General features: G+C 40.5%; 1 protein-coding gene across 1 annotated transcript in view; it reads left to right on the top strand.

Annotated features, from left to right (window-relative positions):
* The window catches only part of CATSPERE (catsper channel auxiliary subunit epsilon), a gene marked incomplete at both ends in the record, with an annotated part of 177838 nt that overhangs the window by 5668 nt on the left and 158010 nt on the right, over positions 1 to 14160 (top strand). The window contains one exon of the mRNA XM_080698694.1: positions 3292 to 3340. Coding sequence (XP_080554820.1) covers positions 3292 to 3340 — 49 coding nt within the window. The remainder of the gene's footprint in view (positions 1 to 3291; positions 3341 to 14160) is intronic.

Raw genomic sequence — 14160 nt, 5'->3', positions numbered from 1 at the left:
AAAATCCGACAGCCGGGCGTGGTGGCGCACGCTTGTAATCCCCGCACTTGGGAGGCAGAGACAGGAGGATCGCGCAGGTTCAAAGCCAGCCACGCGCGCTGGCTTAGGAGACCCTGTTTCCAAATAAAAATGTAAAAATAGGTCTGGGAGTGTAGCCCGGAGGTAGAAGTGCTTCCAGGAACCCCAGTGCCACCAAAAAAAGAAAAAAGAAAAAAGAAAAAAAAATCCGACAACAGGAATCTGACATTGAAGAAATATGGGCCCATTTTAAGAGAGCTAACCTAAGAATATTTGGAATAGAGGAGAGAAAAGAAGGTGAAACCAAAGGGATTAACAATCTTTTCAAGGAAATAATAGCAGAAAATTTTCCAAACATAGAGCAAGAGGTCGATACACAGGTCCAGGAAACTTATAGAACTCCCTTTAGACAGGATCGGAGAAGAGGATCCCCACGCCACATAATTGTCAAAATGACCAATGTGGAAGCCAAGCAGAGAATCTTAAAGGCAACAAAAACAAAGGGCCAAGTGACATTCAGAGGCAAACCAATTAGAATCGCTCCAGACTTCCCCAAACAAGTCATGAGAGCCAGAAGGGCTTGGAGTAACATATTCCAAACTCTGAAAGAAAACAACTTCCAGCCAAAAATTTCCTGCCCAGCAAAACTTTCTATCAAATTAGATGGGGAAATAAGAAGCTTCCACGACAAACAGAAACTGAAGGAATTTATGTCTTCAAAACCAGCACTAGAGAAAATACTCCAAGAGATTAACTACAAAGAAGAAATAGGTAACACACACCAGAACCAGAGATACCAGATTTTCCATCCAACAGACAACTAAGATTGGTTATCTGTGGAGATTCATTATTTATGTTAGTCTTTTACCTATCTCTAAATGGTATTGTTTGCCTTTATTGTTGTTAATTTTTAGGATGTCTAGTTGGAATATTAATATACCTTCAGATATAGCATTTGGAAATATTTTATCCCATTCTATCAGTAACTTTTAACTCTGTTTACATTGTCTTTGGATATACAATTTTTTTTTTTTTAGGGAGTTTATTTACCCTTTTCTTGCCTGTGCCACTGAAATCATATCCAAGAAATCACTGCCAATTTCAATGTTGTGAGGTTTTATGACCCAGATTTTCTTCTAAAAGTTTATAGTATTAAGATTTATACTTAGGACTTTTATCTATTTTGAGTTAATATTTGTATATGTGTTAGGTAAGTGTCCAATTTTATTCTTTTTCATGTAATTATTATTTTTCAACAATATTTAGTTAAAAGATTAGTAATTCCTCCACCAAATGTTCGTGGAAACCTTGTCAAAAATAACTTGACAATATATGGAAGAATTTATCTCTAGGCTTTTATTTAACTCCAATGGTTTATATATCTGCCTCTAGAACAGTACTACACTGTTTCAATTATTGTAGCTTTATATGGTTTGAAATCAGAAAATATACATCTTCTAGCTTTGTTCTTCAAGATTGTTTTGGGTATCTAGAGTCCATATTCCATATCAGGATAAATTTTTTCTGAAAAATAAATAAATGTATGATAGCTTCACCTAAAAAGAAAAGAAAAGAAAAAAATATTCTCTGGTAAGAAAGAAAGCAAAAAGAAATATTGAACTGTTATCTTTTAGGCATCAAAAGCTTGGTAGCAGACAAATGAAACTGTTTTGTGAGATTACCATCGTTAATATTGGATAAATTGCTATAAAACTAGATGTCAACCACTAAGCCAAGCATGGGAAGGAGGGATGGGGAGGGAACGGGGTGGGGATCTGGTAGGGGCTAACTGGGCGATGTGTGCATGTATGTCTACAAAAGTATTTTCTTTATACCATTATGATGTATGAATAATAAATAAAGAGTTAAAAATAGGGCAGGGAGGATAGCTCAGAGGTCAAATGACCCTTAGTTCCATCCCCAGACCCATTAAAAAAAAAAAAAAAGGATTTTTTTTTTTTTGCAGGTCTGGGGATGGAACCCAGAGACATTTGACTTCTAAGCTATCCCCCCTGCCCTATTTTTTATTCTTTATTTTGAAACAGGGTCTTATTAAGTTACAGAGTGCCTCACTAAGTAGCTAGGCTGGCTGAGAACTGTGATCCTTGGGTCTCAGCCTTCCGAATGCTGGGATTATAAGTATACACCACTACGCCCGGCTCTCATAATTTTAGGAAAGGAACTATATAATGGTATCCCAGCAACTTCATCCTAACACATGGAAAAAATGCCTCTGATTTAAAATTTTAGGAATGGAAAAATCCCAATGGCAAGTATGCAGCGTTGACACGAAATAGATTAGTGACATGAAAGGAAAGCAAATGCATTTTAAGGTGATACTTTATGATAATAACTGACCACATGTGGCTTTTGAGCACCTGAAATATAGCCCAAATTGAAATGGTCTATAAATGTAATCAGCACACCAGATTTCAAAGACTTAGTACAAAAAGAATATAAATATTAATCATTATACTGATTAATGTTGAATAAGTATATTGAAAGTAGTTTCACCTGATCTCTCTTTGTGTGTGTGTTTGTGGTACTGGGGATTGAACCCAGGGGTATTATACTGTGAGCTGTACCCCCAACCCCATTTAATTTTTTCATTTTGGATCAAAATCTCACTAAGTTGTGGAGGGCCTCACTAAGTTGCTAAGGCTGGCCTCAAATCTGCAATCCTTCTATCTCAGTCTCCCAAGTACTAGAATTACTGGCATGTACCACCACACTCAGCTGTTGTCATATTTATAATTTGGCTTCTAGAAATTTTTAATCATATGTACATAAGTGGCTTGTATTATATTTCTATTAGGTAATGTTGCTTTTAGATGGATTAGACAGATAAAAATTGAAATATTGAAATACCATACAAAGTAGTACAAAACCGACCATGAACAAGAACTCACAGAAATTTGCTCTTCCAAATGAGAAACACTGGATTTTGAAATTCCAATCTTTATTATTTTTAACTTCATTTATAGGTGAAGGAGTCAGAGCTAATAATCTTCAACAGTTTTTGTTCTACAAGAAAAAATGTAAAAAGTATTTACTTCCCATTTCATTTTAGTGTCTTAAGTGCTGAGAAAACATAGAATGGGAGTGGAGGTCACTGATAGCCCCAATTTTAGCACTGAGTTCACTTTTCAGAAATGACTTAGGCAGAAAGGTGAAGCTCACAGCAGCCCCAGTATGTTCTGATGGTATATAGAATCCCTCCTTTTTGGAGGAGAAATTACTTCTAATTATTATTTTTGGCCTTTTCCTCCACAGGTATTCCAGTAACAGCCCAAGTTATCGCATTTTTAGCACCAGAAGTGTTGTAAGTGTTGAATTTTTAACTACATTTAAGTATTAAATATTTCCCAAACTTTGAGTAGAGAAAATCCTACTCTTTTTCACATCTTTGTGTCATTTTATTTATTTATTTATTTATTTATTTATTTATTTATTTATTTATTTATTGGTGGTACTGGGGTTCCTCTACCTTCGGGCTACACTCCCAGACCTATTTTTACATTTTTATTTGGAAACAGGGTCTCCTAAGCCAGCGCGCGTGGCTGGTTTCAAACCTGCGCGATCCTCCTGACTCTGCCTCCCAAGTGCAGGGATTACAAGTGTGTGCCACCATGTCTGGCTTGTGTCATTTTATTTTTATTTAATTTCTTTCATCCTATTTATCACCTTAACATAGGTCCCCTCTCTAATACATGTTCTTAAATATTTATGTAGCAAAAACAGGTAGTATTGTTTTGTGTTTTTGTGATTTAATATTCACAAAATGAGATTATGGTATATTATCCAAACTATTGAGAAAGAAGAATATTATTAATAATTATTCAATAGATATAAATTTATAAATTTATAACAGATGTAAACTGTAACTATCTAGGTGTATGGTGACCTCAGCTATAGACCTCACTCTTTGTATTAAGTATGTGTGTGTGTGTGTGTGTGTGTGTGTGTGTGTGTGTGTGTGTGTGTGTATTTTACTGTGTGTGTGTATGTGTTGTTGTTGGGGTTTTTTTCTTTTTTTTTTTAACTGGGGATTGAACCCAGGGGCATTCTACCTCTGAGCTACAGTTCTACCTGTATTTTATTTTTTATTCTGAAACAAGGGCTGGCTAAGTTGGTAAGGGCCTTGCTATGTTGCTGAGGCTGGCCTTGAACCTGCGACCCTCCTGTCTCAGCCTGCCTAGTACTGGGATTATAGGTATGAACCACCAGACCTGGTTTTATATTACTTTGTTTTACTTTGTTTTGTATTACTGGTTTTGTTTTGTATTACTTTGTATTACTTTGTTTTTATTCAACACTGTATCTATCTTAATGCAGCATAATTATAAGTGTGTATCAATTATTTTATTTATGTATTCCTGTAATGATGGTGAAGAAGCTTCCTACAACCATAAATAACATTATGATAAATTTTCTTCTAAAAGGCTTTTTATGCTGGATATGGTGATGCATGGTTGTAATCCTAGTACTTGGGAGGCTGAGACAGGAGGAGTTCAAGTTCAGAGCTAACCTCAGCTACTTAGGCCCTCTGCAACTTAGTGAGACCCTGTTTCAAAATAAAGAATAAAAATAGGGCTGGGGATGTAGCTCAGAGTTAGAAGGTTCCTGAGCTCAATCTCCAGTACCACAAAAAGTAAATAAATAAATAAATAAATGAATGAATAAATAAATAGCTTTTTATATATCTGTCCAATAAATTTTCAACTATGTGTAGCCAAGAGTGAGGTTGCTGGGCCACAGGAAATTCAGATTTTTGTGTGTATGTGTGTGTGGTTACTGGGGACTAAATTTAGGGGCATTCTACCTCTAAACTACACCCCAGCCCTTTTAATTTTGTATCTTGAAATAGAGTCTCGCTAAGTTGTTGAGATCCTCACTAAGTTGCTGAGGCTGTCCTCAAACCTGTGATCCACCTTTCTCGATCTTCCAAGTACTGGGATTACAGGCATGTTCCACCATACCTGGCTGGGATACAGATTTTTTTTAATTTAACTAAGTTCTTCCAGATTGCTTCCAGAATGGCAATTACAGCTATCCCAGGCATCATTTATCCATAAGTATTTCAATATGTATCTTTAAGTCATAAGACTCTTTAAAAACTACAACCAGGGTAAAAAGGCAAGAAAAATAAAGGTTATATACTTTCAAAAGGAAAAAAATAAATTTCTTTTGCAGATGAAATGATATTCTGTATCAAAAACTCAAGGAATCCACTAAAATTAAGAGAATTCATAAAACTGCAGTAATTGAGACTGTGAAGTAGCAGCATAAAGAAAGGAACAAATATTAGAATATGCTGTATTATATCTAGAATGTCCCCCAAAGGTCTATGTTTTAAGGACTTGGACATCAGCTTCCCAAGAGGTAGTGCTGGAACCTTTGGAAGGTGGGGAATACTGGTTGGAAATTGGGTCCTGAAGTGGTGTGCCCTTGAAGTTGATATTGGGACAATGGTGTCTTTTTCTATATATATATAAGGGTTTAGATTTAGAATGACCCCTATTACTCATGGAAAAAAGGTAGCAATGTTGGAAGTGGGTCTTGGTTGCTAAGGAAGGGCCCCTGAGAGTACGACCCTGGGGATTGTATGGTTCCTCCTCTTCTGGTCTCTCTTGCTTTTGGCCTCCACCAGGTAAAAGCACAGCCTTACTTTTCCATTCTCTCTGCTTCCCACTGCCATGCCCTGAGCTCTGCAGACCCAGCCTGACATGAAATAAACCCTGAAATCTTCAAACTTATGAGCAAATAAATCTTCCTTCAAGTTGTGTGGTCAGTCATTTAGGATTATGGCAGTGAGAATGTTGACCAAGACAGAAACTCATATCAGAGGAGTGGAATCACTGCTATTTTAAGCCTGACAATGTGAATTGTGAATCTTTGGAATGGAACTGGTTTGTCAGAATACTTTGGAAGGGCACCTGAATGTGGCTAGAAAGATGAACAGTAGATACTGTGCTCATGAGATTTTTAGAGGGCAAAGAGGACACCGTAGGAAAATGAAGTAGAGGCCACATATGTTATATTCTGGCAAAGAACTTATTGGCATTTTGTACATGTCCTGAAACTTTGCATGAAGGCGAATTTAAGTATGTACTGAGCTGGCAGAGAAAACCTCAAAACAGTATAGTATCTAAACTTCATTACAGATATTGATGTCCATGTTCAGTAAATTGCACACCGAATCTCAGGAGTACAAAGTAAAGCAGAGAGGAGCCATATGTGGTGGTACACATTGTAATCCCAGTATTTCGGAGGCTGGGATAGGAGGATCACAGGTTCTTGGCCAGCCTCAGCTACTTAATGAGGCCCTCCACAACTTAGACCCTGTTTCAAAATAGATAATAAAAAATACAGCTGGGGGTGTAGCTCAGAGGTAGAATACCTCTGGGTTCCATCCCCAGTACTGAAAAAAAAAAAAAAAAAAAAGGCAGAGAGACTTTATAGATTTGCAGTTTGGCCAGAAAGGTATGTATAAAATTGGTGTCCAGACAGATGATGTTGTAGAAGAAAGTAAGATGAATGAATGAAAGAGGAAGTGGTGGCCAGAATGGAGGTGGGACCAGCAGTGGCCAGCAAGCCAACTGAAGCAAGCCCAGTGAAAGCCCAGAGGGAGGCAGGCCCAGCAGTAGTACCAGTGGTAGTCTGGATGGAGACAGGCTCAAGTGACTATGATCAAAAAGAGCCCAGTGGCAGTGATTAAAGAAGCATGACTACCTTTAGTACTCATGTAATGCTGGCTTTGCTGGAGAAAGGGGATTAGGGAAGCTTCTCAGATTTCAGAGGAAGGCATGGGAAGTCAGGCATCATGTGGCAGGGTCAGAATCCCTATATACAGGCCTAAATAGGATAATTTATGGAGCTGTGAGGGTGAGGCCAAGACTTAAGGAAAACCCCTGAGATTTAGAGATGCCATAAACTTGGAATGACTGCAAGGCAAGGCTGCACACCATGAAGCCAGGCTGAAAGAGCCAGTATGCTTCCCATTGCAATCAACCAGGCTGTTGAGGCAGGGCTGCCAGGGCCCTTTGAGTATCGCATCTCATCATGATATGTCCCAGATGCCAGAAATGGAGCTGCAGGATCAAATGCTTGCCCTGGTGTATTTTAATACTGTTTTGGTCCCATTCCTTCTTTCTATGCCCCTGTTCCTCCCTTTTGGAATGCAGAAGGTTTCTCTGTGCCATTGTAAATTGGATGCATGTAACTTGTTTTTATTTTTGCAGGGGCTCACAGCCAAGAATTTACCTTTAATCTCAGAGGACTAGGACTCTGGATTTTTTAGTATTCTGGAATTGTTAAGACTATGGGAACTCTTGGAGATGGACTAAATGCATTTTACATTTTGAGGTGGCAATGAAGTCAGGGGGCCGGGGACAGAAGGTTTGGATTTAGAATGTCCCCTAGCCCTCACCGCAGTAAGGTAGCAATGCTGGAAGCAGGGCTTTGTTGCTAAGGAGTGGTCCCTGGTAGTGTGTCCTTGGGGATTATATGGTTCCTCTCCCCCTCCCCTTAACCTCTGGCCTCCACAATGTGAATGCAGAGCCTTGCTGCCTCGCTCTCTCTGCTTTCCACTGCCATGCACTGAGCTCTGCAGATCCTGCCTGACATTGACTAAACCCTGAAATCTCCTAAAACCTATGAGCAAATCTTCCTCTAAGTTTGTGGTCAGATGTTTTGGATCATGGCAGTAAGACTGTTGATTGAGACACTCTCAGTTCCTGGCTGCTACAAGGTAAGCAGGACTCTTCTGCTCTGTGTTCCCATCATAATGAACTCAAGCCTCGGGCAACAGGCCCAGACCTCTGAAACCTAGTTAAATTAAACCACACCTCTTTAAGTTATCTCAGCTATTTTGTTTCAGTGACAGAAAGCTAACTAACACAAAATAGAAATGAGAGTCCAGAAATAAAACTTCATGTTTATGATCAATTGATTTTTTAACAACTATGCCAAAAAAATTCAATGTGAAAATAGTGCTAGAACAACTAGATAAACACAGGAAAAATAATGAAGGTAGGCTCCCACCTCCAATCATATCCAAAAATTAACTCAAAAACCTAAAGATAAGAGCTAAAACTATACAGTGCATAGTACAAAACATAGGAGAAAAATCTTTGTGACCTTGGACTGGGCAATGGTCTTTTAGATGTGACACTAAAGGTACAATAAAAAAGGAGGTAATTGGATATCATTGAAAGTAAAATCTTTGTGTTTCTAAGGACACTGTCAAGAAAGTAAAAAGACAATCCACACAATGGGAAAACAATTTGTAGATGATGTATCTGATAAAGTATCTTCTATAGTTAGTTTATATAAACAATAGTTATAATTTAATAATTTTAAAAAGAGGGCTGGTTGAAGTGACACACACCTATATTTCCAGCTATTCAGGAGGCTGATGCAAAAGGATAACTTATGCTCAGAAGTTAAGAGACCAGCCTGTACAAAATAGCAAGACCCTGTCTCGAAACAAACAAACAAGGCCAGGTATGATGGTGCATGCTTGTAATCCCAGCATTTGGGAGGTAGAGACCTGAGGAAAGCAATTCGCAGACAGCCTCAGCTACTTACCAAGGCCCTTTGCAACTCAGTGAGACCCTGTTTAAAAATAAAAAGACAGCCTGATGTGGTAGCTCACACTTGTAATCCCAGCATTTGGGAGGCTGAGATAATAGGATCACAGTTCACTTGACAGCCTCAGCTACTTAGCAAGGCCCTTTGCAGCTCAGTGAGACCCTGTTTCAAAATAAAGAATAAAAAATAGGGCTGGGGTGTAGCTCGAATTCCCCTGGGTTCCATCCTCAGTACCAATAAATCAATAAATAAAATAAAATAAGATAAAAAGACTAAAAAATAAGGCTGGGGGTGTTGCTTAGAGGTACAGTGCCCCTGGGTTTCATCACCAGTACCAAAAACAAAAAATAAACAAATAACTAGGCATGGTGGCACATGCTTGTAATCCTAGCATTTATGAGGCTGAGACAGGAGGATCATTGTTTCAGAACAGCCTCAGCTACTTAGTGAGGTCCTTTGCAATTCAATGAGACCCTGTTTCAAAATAAAGAATAAAAAATAGAGCTGGAGATGTAGTGAGGAGGTAGAATAGCTCTGGGTTCCTTCCCCAGTGCCCGAGTACCGCAAAAAATAAAAATAAATAAATAAATAAATAAATAAACAAAAGTATGTGTTCAATAAGGAACATGTGATTAGAGGGCTATCTAATTCAATGACAAAAAGACAGAGTGTCAGCTGGGCATGGTGGCACATGCTTGTAATCCTAGCATTTGGGAGGCTGAAACAGGTTTGAGGACAGCCTTAGGTACTACTTAGTGAGGCCCTTTGCAACTCAGTGACACCTTGTTTCAAAATAAAGAATACGCCGGGCATGGTGGCACACGCTTGTAATCCCTCCACTTGGGAGACGGAGACAGGAGCATTGCACAGGTTCAAAGCCAACCTCGCTGGCTTAAGAGACCCTGTTTCCAAATAAAAATATAAAAATAGGTCTTAGACCGTAGCCTGGAGGTCGAAGGGTTTCCAGGAACCCCAGTACCACCAAAAGGAAGGAAGGAAGGAAGGAAGGAAGGAAGGAAGGAAGGAAGGAAGGAAGGAAGGAATTTGACTAGATATTTTTCCAAATAAGTTATTCAAATGTCCATTAAGTATATTTTCCTTTAGGGAAATGCAAATCAAAACCACAGTGAGATACTACCACAAGTCCACTTAAATGGCTCTAATAAAAAAAGATAAGTGTTGATGATGATGTGGAGAACTATAACTCTCACACACTGCTGTAAAATGTCAAATGGTATAGCTACTTGAAAAACAATCTGGTAGCTTTCAAACAGCTAAATATGTAGTGTTAGCCATAAAACCTACCAATTCCACTTCTAGGTATATATCCAAGAGAAATGAAAACATGTTCACATAAAAACTCATAGAGGAACATACAAAGAGGCATTATTCATAATAACTCCAAAGTAAACAATTTCAGTGTCCATCAATTGATGAACAGATAAATAAAATGTGGTATAGCCACGTAACAGAATACTATGCATTAGCAAAAATGAAGTGCTAGCTGGGCAAGATGGTGCACACCTGTAATTCCAGTACTTGTGAGGCTGAGACAGGAAAGTTTGCAGGTTCAAGGCCAGCTTCAGCAACTTAGATCCTGTTTCAAAAAAAAAAAGCATAGGCAAGTGGTGGAGCTCAGAGGTAGAATGCCCCTGGGTTCAAACACAGTACCAAAAAACTTTTTTTTAATGAAGTACTAATACATACTATAGTATAGACAAATCTTGGAAACATTATACTAAGATAAAGAAATGAGTTGGGCATGGTGGCATATGCCTATAATTTCATTACTTGAGAGGCTAAGACAGAAGGATTGCAGCTTGAGGACAGCCTCAGCAATTTAGCAGGATTCAGCAACCTAGAAAACCTTGTTTTCAAACAAGCAAGAAAAATAAAAATGGCTGGAGGTGTAGCTTAGATCTAAAATACCCCTGGGCTCAATCCCCAGTACCACAAAAAGGAGAAGTAAAGAAATCTCTTACAATAGATTGGGCATAGCATTTTATTTGTATGAAGCATCTAGGCAAATCTATAGATAGAAACTTAGTGGTTGCATAGAGCTGGGAGTGATAACCTCTGTGGAGTGTGGGGTTTTTGTGGGGTATTGAAAAGTTTCTAAAATTGATTGCAGTGATGGTTGCCAAATATGTGAAATTTCTAAAAACTATTGAATTGTACACTTGAAAGGAGCAACTTACAGCCAGGTATGGTGGCACATTCCTGTAATCCCAGTACTTGGGAGGCTGAAGAAGATTGTTGGATGGAGACCGGCTTTAGCAATTTAGCAAGACCCTGTTTCAAAAGAGAAATAAAATAAAAAGGGCTGGAGGTAGAGCTCAGAGATGTAACATTCCTGAGTTCAATCCCCAGTACCAAAAAATTTTTATAAGAGCAAATTACATGGTATGTATGTGAATTATATGTCAATTTGATTGTTTTAAAAATCACAATACAGTTGGTCATGGTAGAGCACACTTGTAATCCCAATGCTTGAGAGGCTGAGACAGGAGAATTTTTACAGGTTTGTGACCAGCTTCAGCTACTTAGTGAGGCCCTCTGCAACTTAGTGAGACCCTGTCTCAAAATAAAGAATAAAAATAGGGCTGGGAGTGTAGCTCGGTTGTAGAATGCCCATAGATTCAATCTCCAGTACTGAAAAAAAAAATCACAATACTATTAGCACAACTAAAAATTAATCATTTTTAAAATCTCATCAAATGATTCAACATAGGGGAATTTCAGAAGATGACAGCAGCCGCGGTCACCGAAAAGGACAGGCATTCCTCAGAGAATCCCTGGACACTATATTTTGATTTAATATCGGATTCGGACAACTTAAGGAGACATTTCCAGCCGCAACTTCCTATCTAGAATACAGGAGAGAGAGTGGATAACAGCGAAAATAGAAGCAAGATGACAAGGAGGTGCATGCCATGCAAGAAAAGCGATTTTTGAAAGAACATCCCAGTAGGGATTATAGAAAAGACCACTTCAGCTGTGCATGCTGGGGACTCTTAACAACATACCTTGTAAGAAAAATGATCCGGGAGTGTTGGAGGGAGCCCAGCAGAGCCTGGCGGGAAGCCTAGCCGCGCGTCCCGGGGAGCTCAGTGTGCCTGGCCACCGCACTCCTCTATGCTGCGCTGGGGTTCATGCTGCACTTAGAACAGCAGATCCTGCTCCATGTGGTGAGGCTGTGGACCTCTGCTTGTGGAAGGGAGATATAATTCATTGCTGCTGAGTGCTTGATCTCACAACCTCTTCAAAACACACATACTGTCTTCTCTTATTAAAAAATTATATATATTGGAGAGGGACTAAGATGGTGGCGGCGGCAGCCAGGATTCAGGAGATGCAGACAATTCCTATCCAATTCACCTGGAACTTTTGGAAAATAATCCCTGCGAACGGGGACTGCCCCTGCCATACATGCTTAAAAATTCTGGACATCATATCATGTAAGGAAGAGCTCAGTGGAGAACCAGGAGGAAGGTGGTGGTGGTGGCAGCAGTGGTGGCAGAGGTGGAGGCTAGTATTTGGAAGTGGCAGAGAACTGATCCAACCCACCTTAATCTTCTGAAGAAATTGCCTCAAAGGTAGAATGCTACCACCACACATGCTCAGGAATTCTGGACAACATGCAGTGTGGGAAAAGTGTTTGGGAGAAAATTGAGATGGTGGAGGCCAGTATACAGGAGAGGCAGAGATCTAATTCAATCCACCTTGAACATTTGAAGAAATTGCCCCAAAGGTAGAATGCTACTGCCATACATGCTCAGGATTTTGGGACAACATGCTGTGTGAATAAGGTGCTCGGAAGAGAACCGAGATGGCTGTGGCAGTGGCAGTGGTGGTCAGTAATTGAGGTCAGTAATTGAGGTCAATCTACCTCATAATTTTAAAGAAATGTCCGCAAAAGTATATTGCTACTGCTGCACATGCTTGGGAATTCTGGAAAACAAACTGTGGGAAAGGTGTTCAGGAAAGAACTGAGATGGTGGCAGCAGCAGTGACCAAAATTTGGAGGGGCAGACAGATCCAGTCCAGCCCACCTTGAACTTTTGAGGAAATTGCCCCAAAAGTAGACTGACTGCTCCTGCCACACATGCTCGGGAATTCTGGACAACATGCTAAGTGGTAAAAGGGTTTGGGGGGTTTCAGAGTGAGCCCCACATAGCCGGGATGGTCTGCCACAGTGCGTGTTCTGGGAGTCATCAATCCTCATGGCCACCGCGCTCCCCTGCGCAGAACGGGAGGCCAGCGTGCACGTGGAGCAGCAGAGCCTGTTCTCCGAAGTGAAGCTGTGGACCTCTGCCTTTGGAGGGAAGACAAAATTCATTGCCACTAGGTATTTGGGGTCCCAGCTTTTGCAAAAGACATGTACTGCTCTCTCATATTTAAAAAAAAAAAAAATCGAAGAACACTGAGCATGGTGGCACACGCTTGTAATCCCCATGCTTGGGAGGTGGAGACAGGAGGATTGCACAGGTTCAAGGCCAGCCTCATTGGCTTAGGAGACCCTGTTTCCAAATAAATAAATAATATATATATATATATATATATATATATATATATATATATATACACATAGAAAGATAGGTCTCCGGGAGTGTAGCCCAGAGGTAGAAGGGTTTCCAGGAACCTCAGTACCACCAAAAAGAGGAGGAGGAGGAACTGTAGACGACCTGCTCAAAGTGACAGAGATCGGAGCCCAATGCACAGCAAAGCCGGTGCTGCAGCCTCAGAGGCCAGGATAGGAGCCTACTGGGCAGCTAGGCAGGTGTGAGGGCCAGTGAGGCTGGGATCAGAGCCTGCCGTGAGGCAAGGCGCTGGGGCCTCCGAGGAGGCCAGGATCGGAGCCTGCTGAGGGGTGAGGCCGGTGCCGGTACCAACTAGGCCGGAATCAAAGCCTGCCATGAGGCAAGGTCGGTGCTGTGCAGAGCCTACCAGGGGGTGAGGCTGCTGCTGGGGCCTCCGAGGCCGGGATGGGTGCCTGCCATGATGTGAGGCAGTAGCTAGAGCCAGCAAGGCCGGGATAGGAGCTTACCTTAAAGCAAGGCCGTTGCTGAGGCCTCTGAGGCCAGATTCAGAGCCAGCCATGAGGCAAGGCCGGTGCTGGAGCCAGCGAGGCTGGGATCAGAGTCTGCCCAGTGGCCAGGCCAGTGCCGGGTTTTCAAGAGTGGGATCAGAACTTGCAATGCAGAATACATAGAGAAATATAACAGGAAATAAAAAATCAGATGCTTTCCCTAATATGCAAAAAGTGGAAAGAAATGGGTAATAGGAGGAAATCTAGTTGAAGAAAGGGCCCTGTGGTGGAGCAGTTAAAGTGACCAATCAGAGGGGGTGGGATGAGAACGATGGAATCTCTTTAAAACACATGATGTACATAAACAGATATATCAAAGCTAATCACTAAATCAAGCATAGGATGGAGGGGTGGAGGGAATGGGATGGGGATTGGATAAAGGCTAATTGGATGATGTGTGGTTGGATATCCTCACAAGTCTTGTATTCCATTGTAATATTTGACTACAATGCTCCAATAAA

The sequence above is a fragment of the Muscardinus avellanarius genome (assembly GCF_963383645.1).
Source record: "Muscardinus avellanarius genome assembly, chromosome: 7".
NCBI lineage: Eukaryota > Metazoa > Chordata > Mammalia > Rodentia > Gliridae > Muscardinus > Muscardinus avellanarius.
This window is presented reverse-complemented; position numbering and strand designations above follow the sequence as displayed.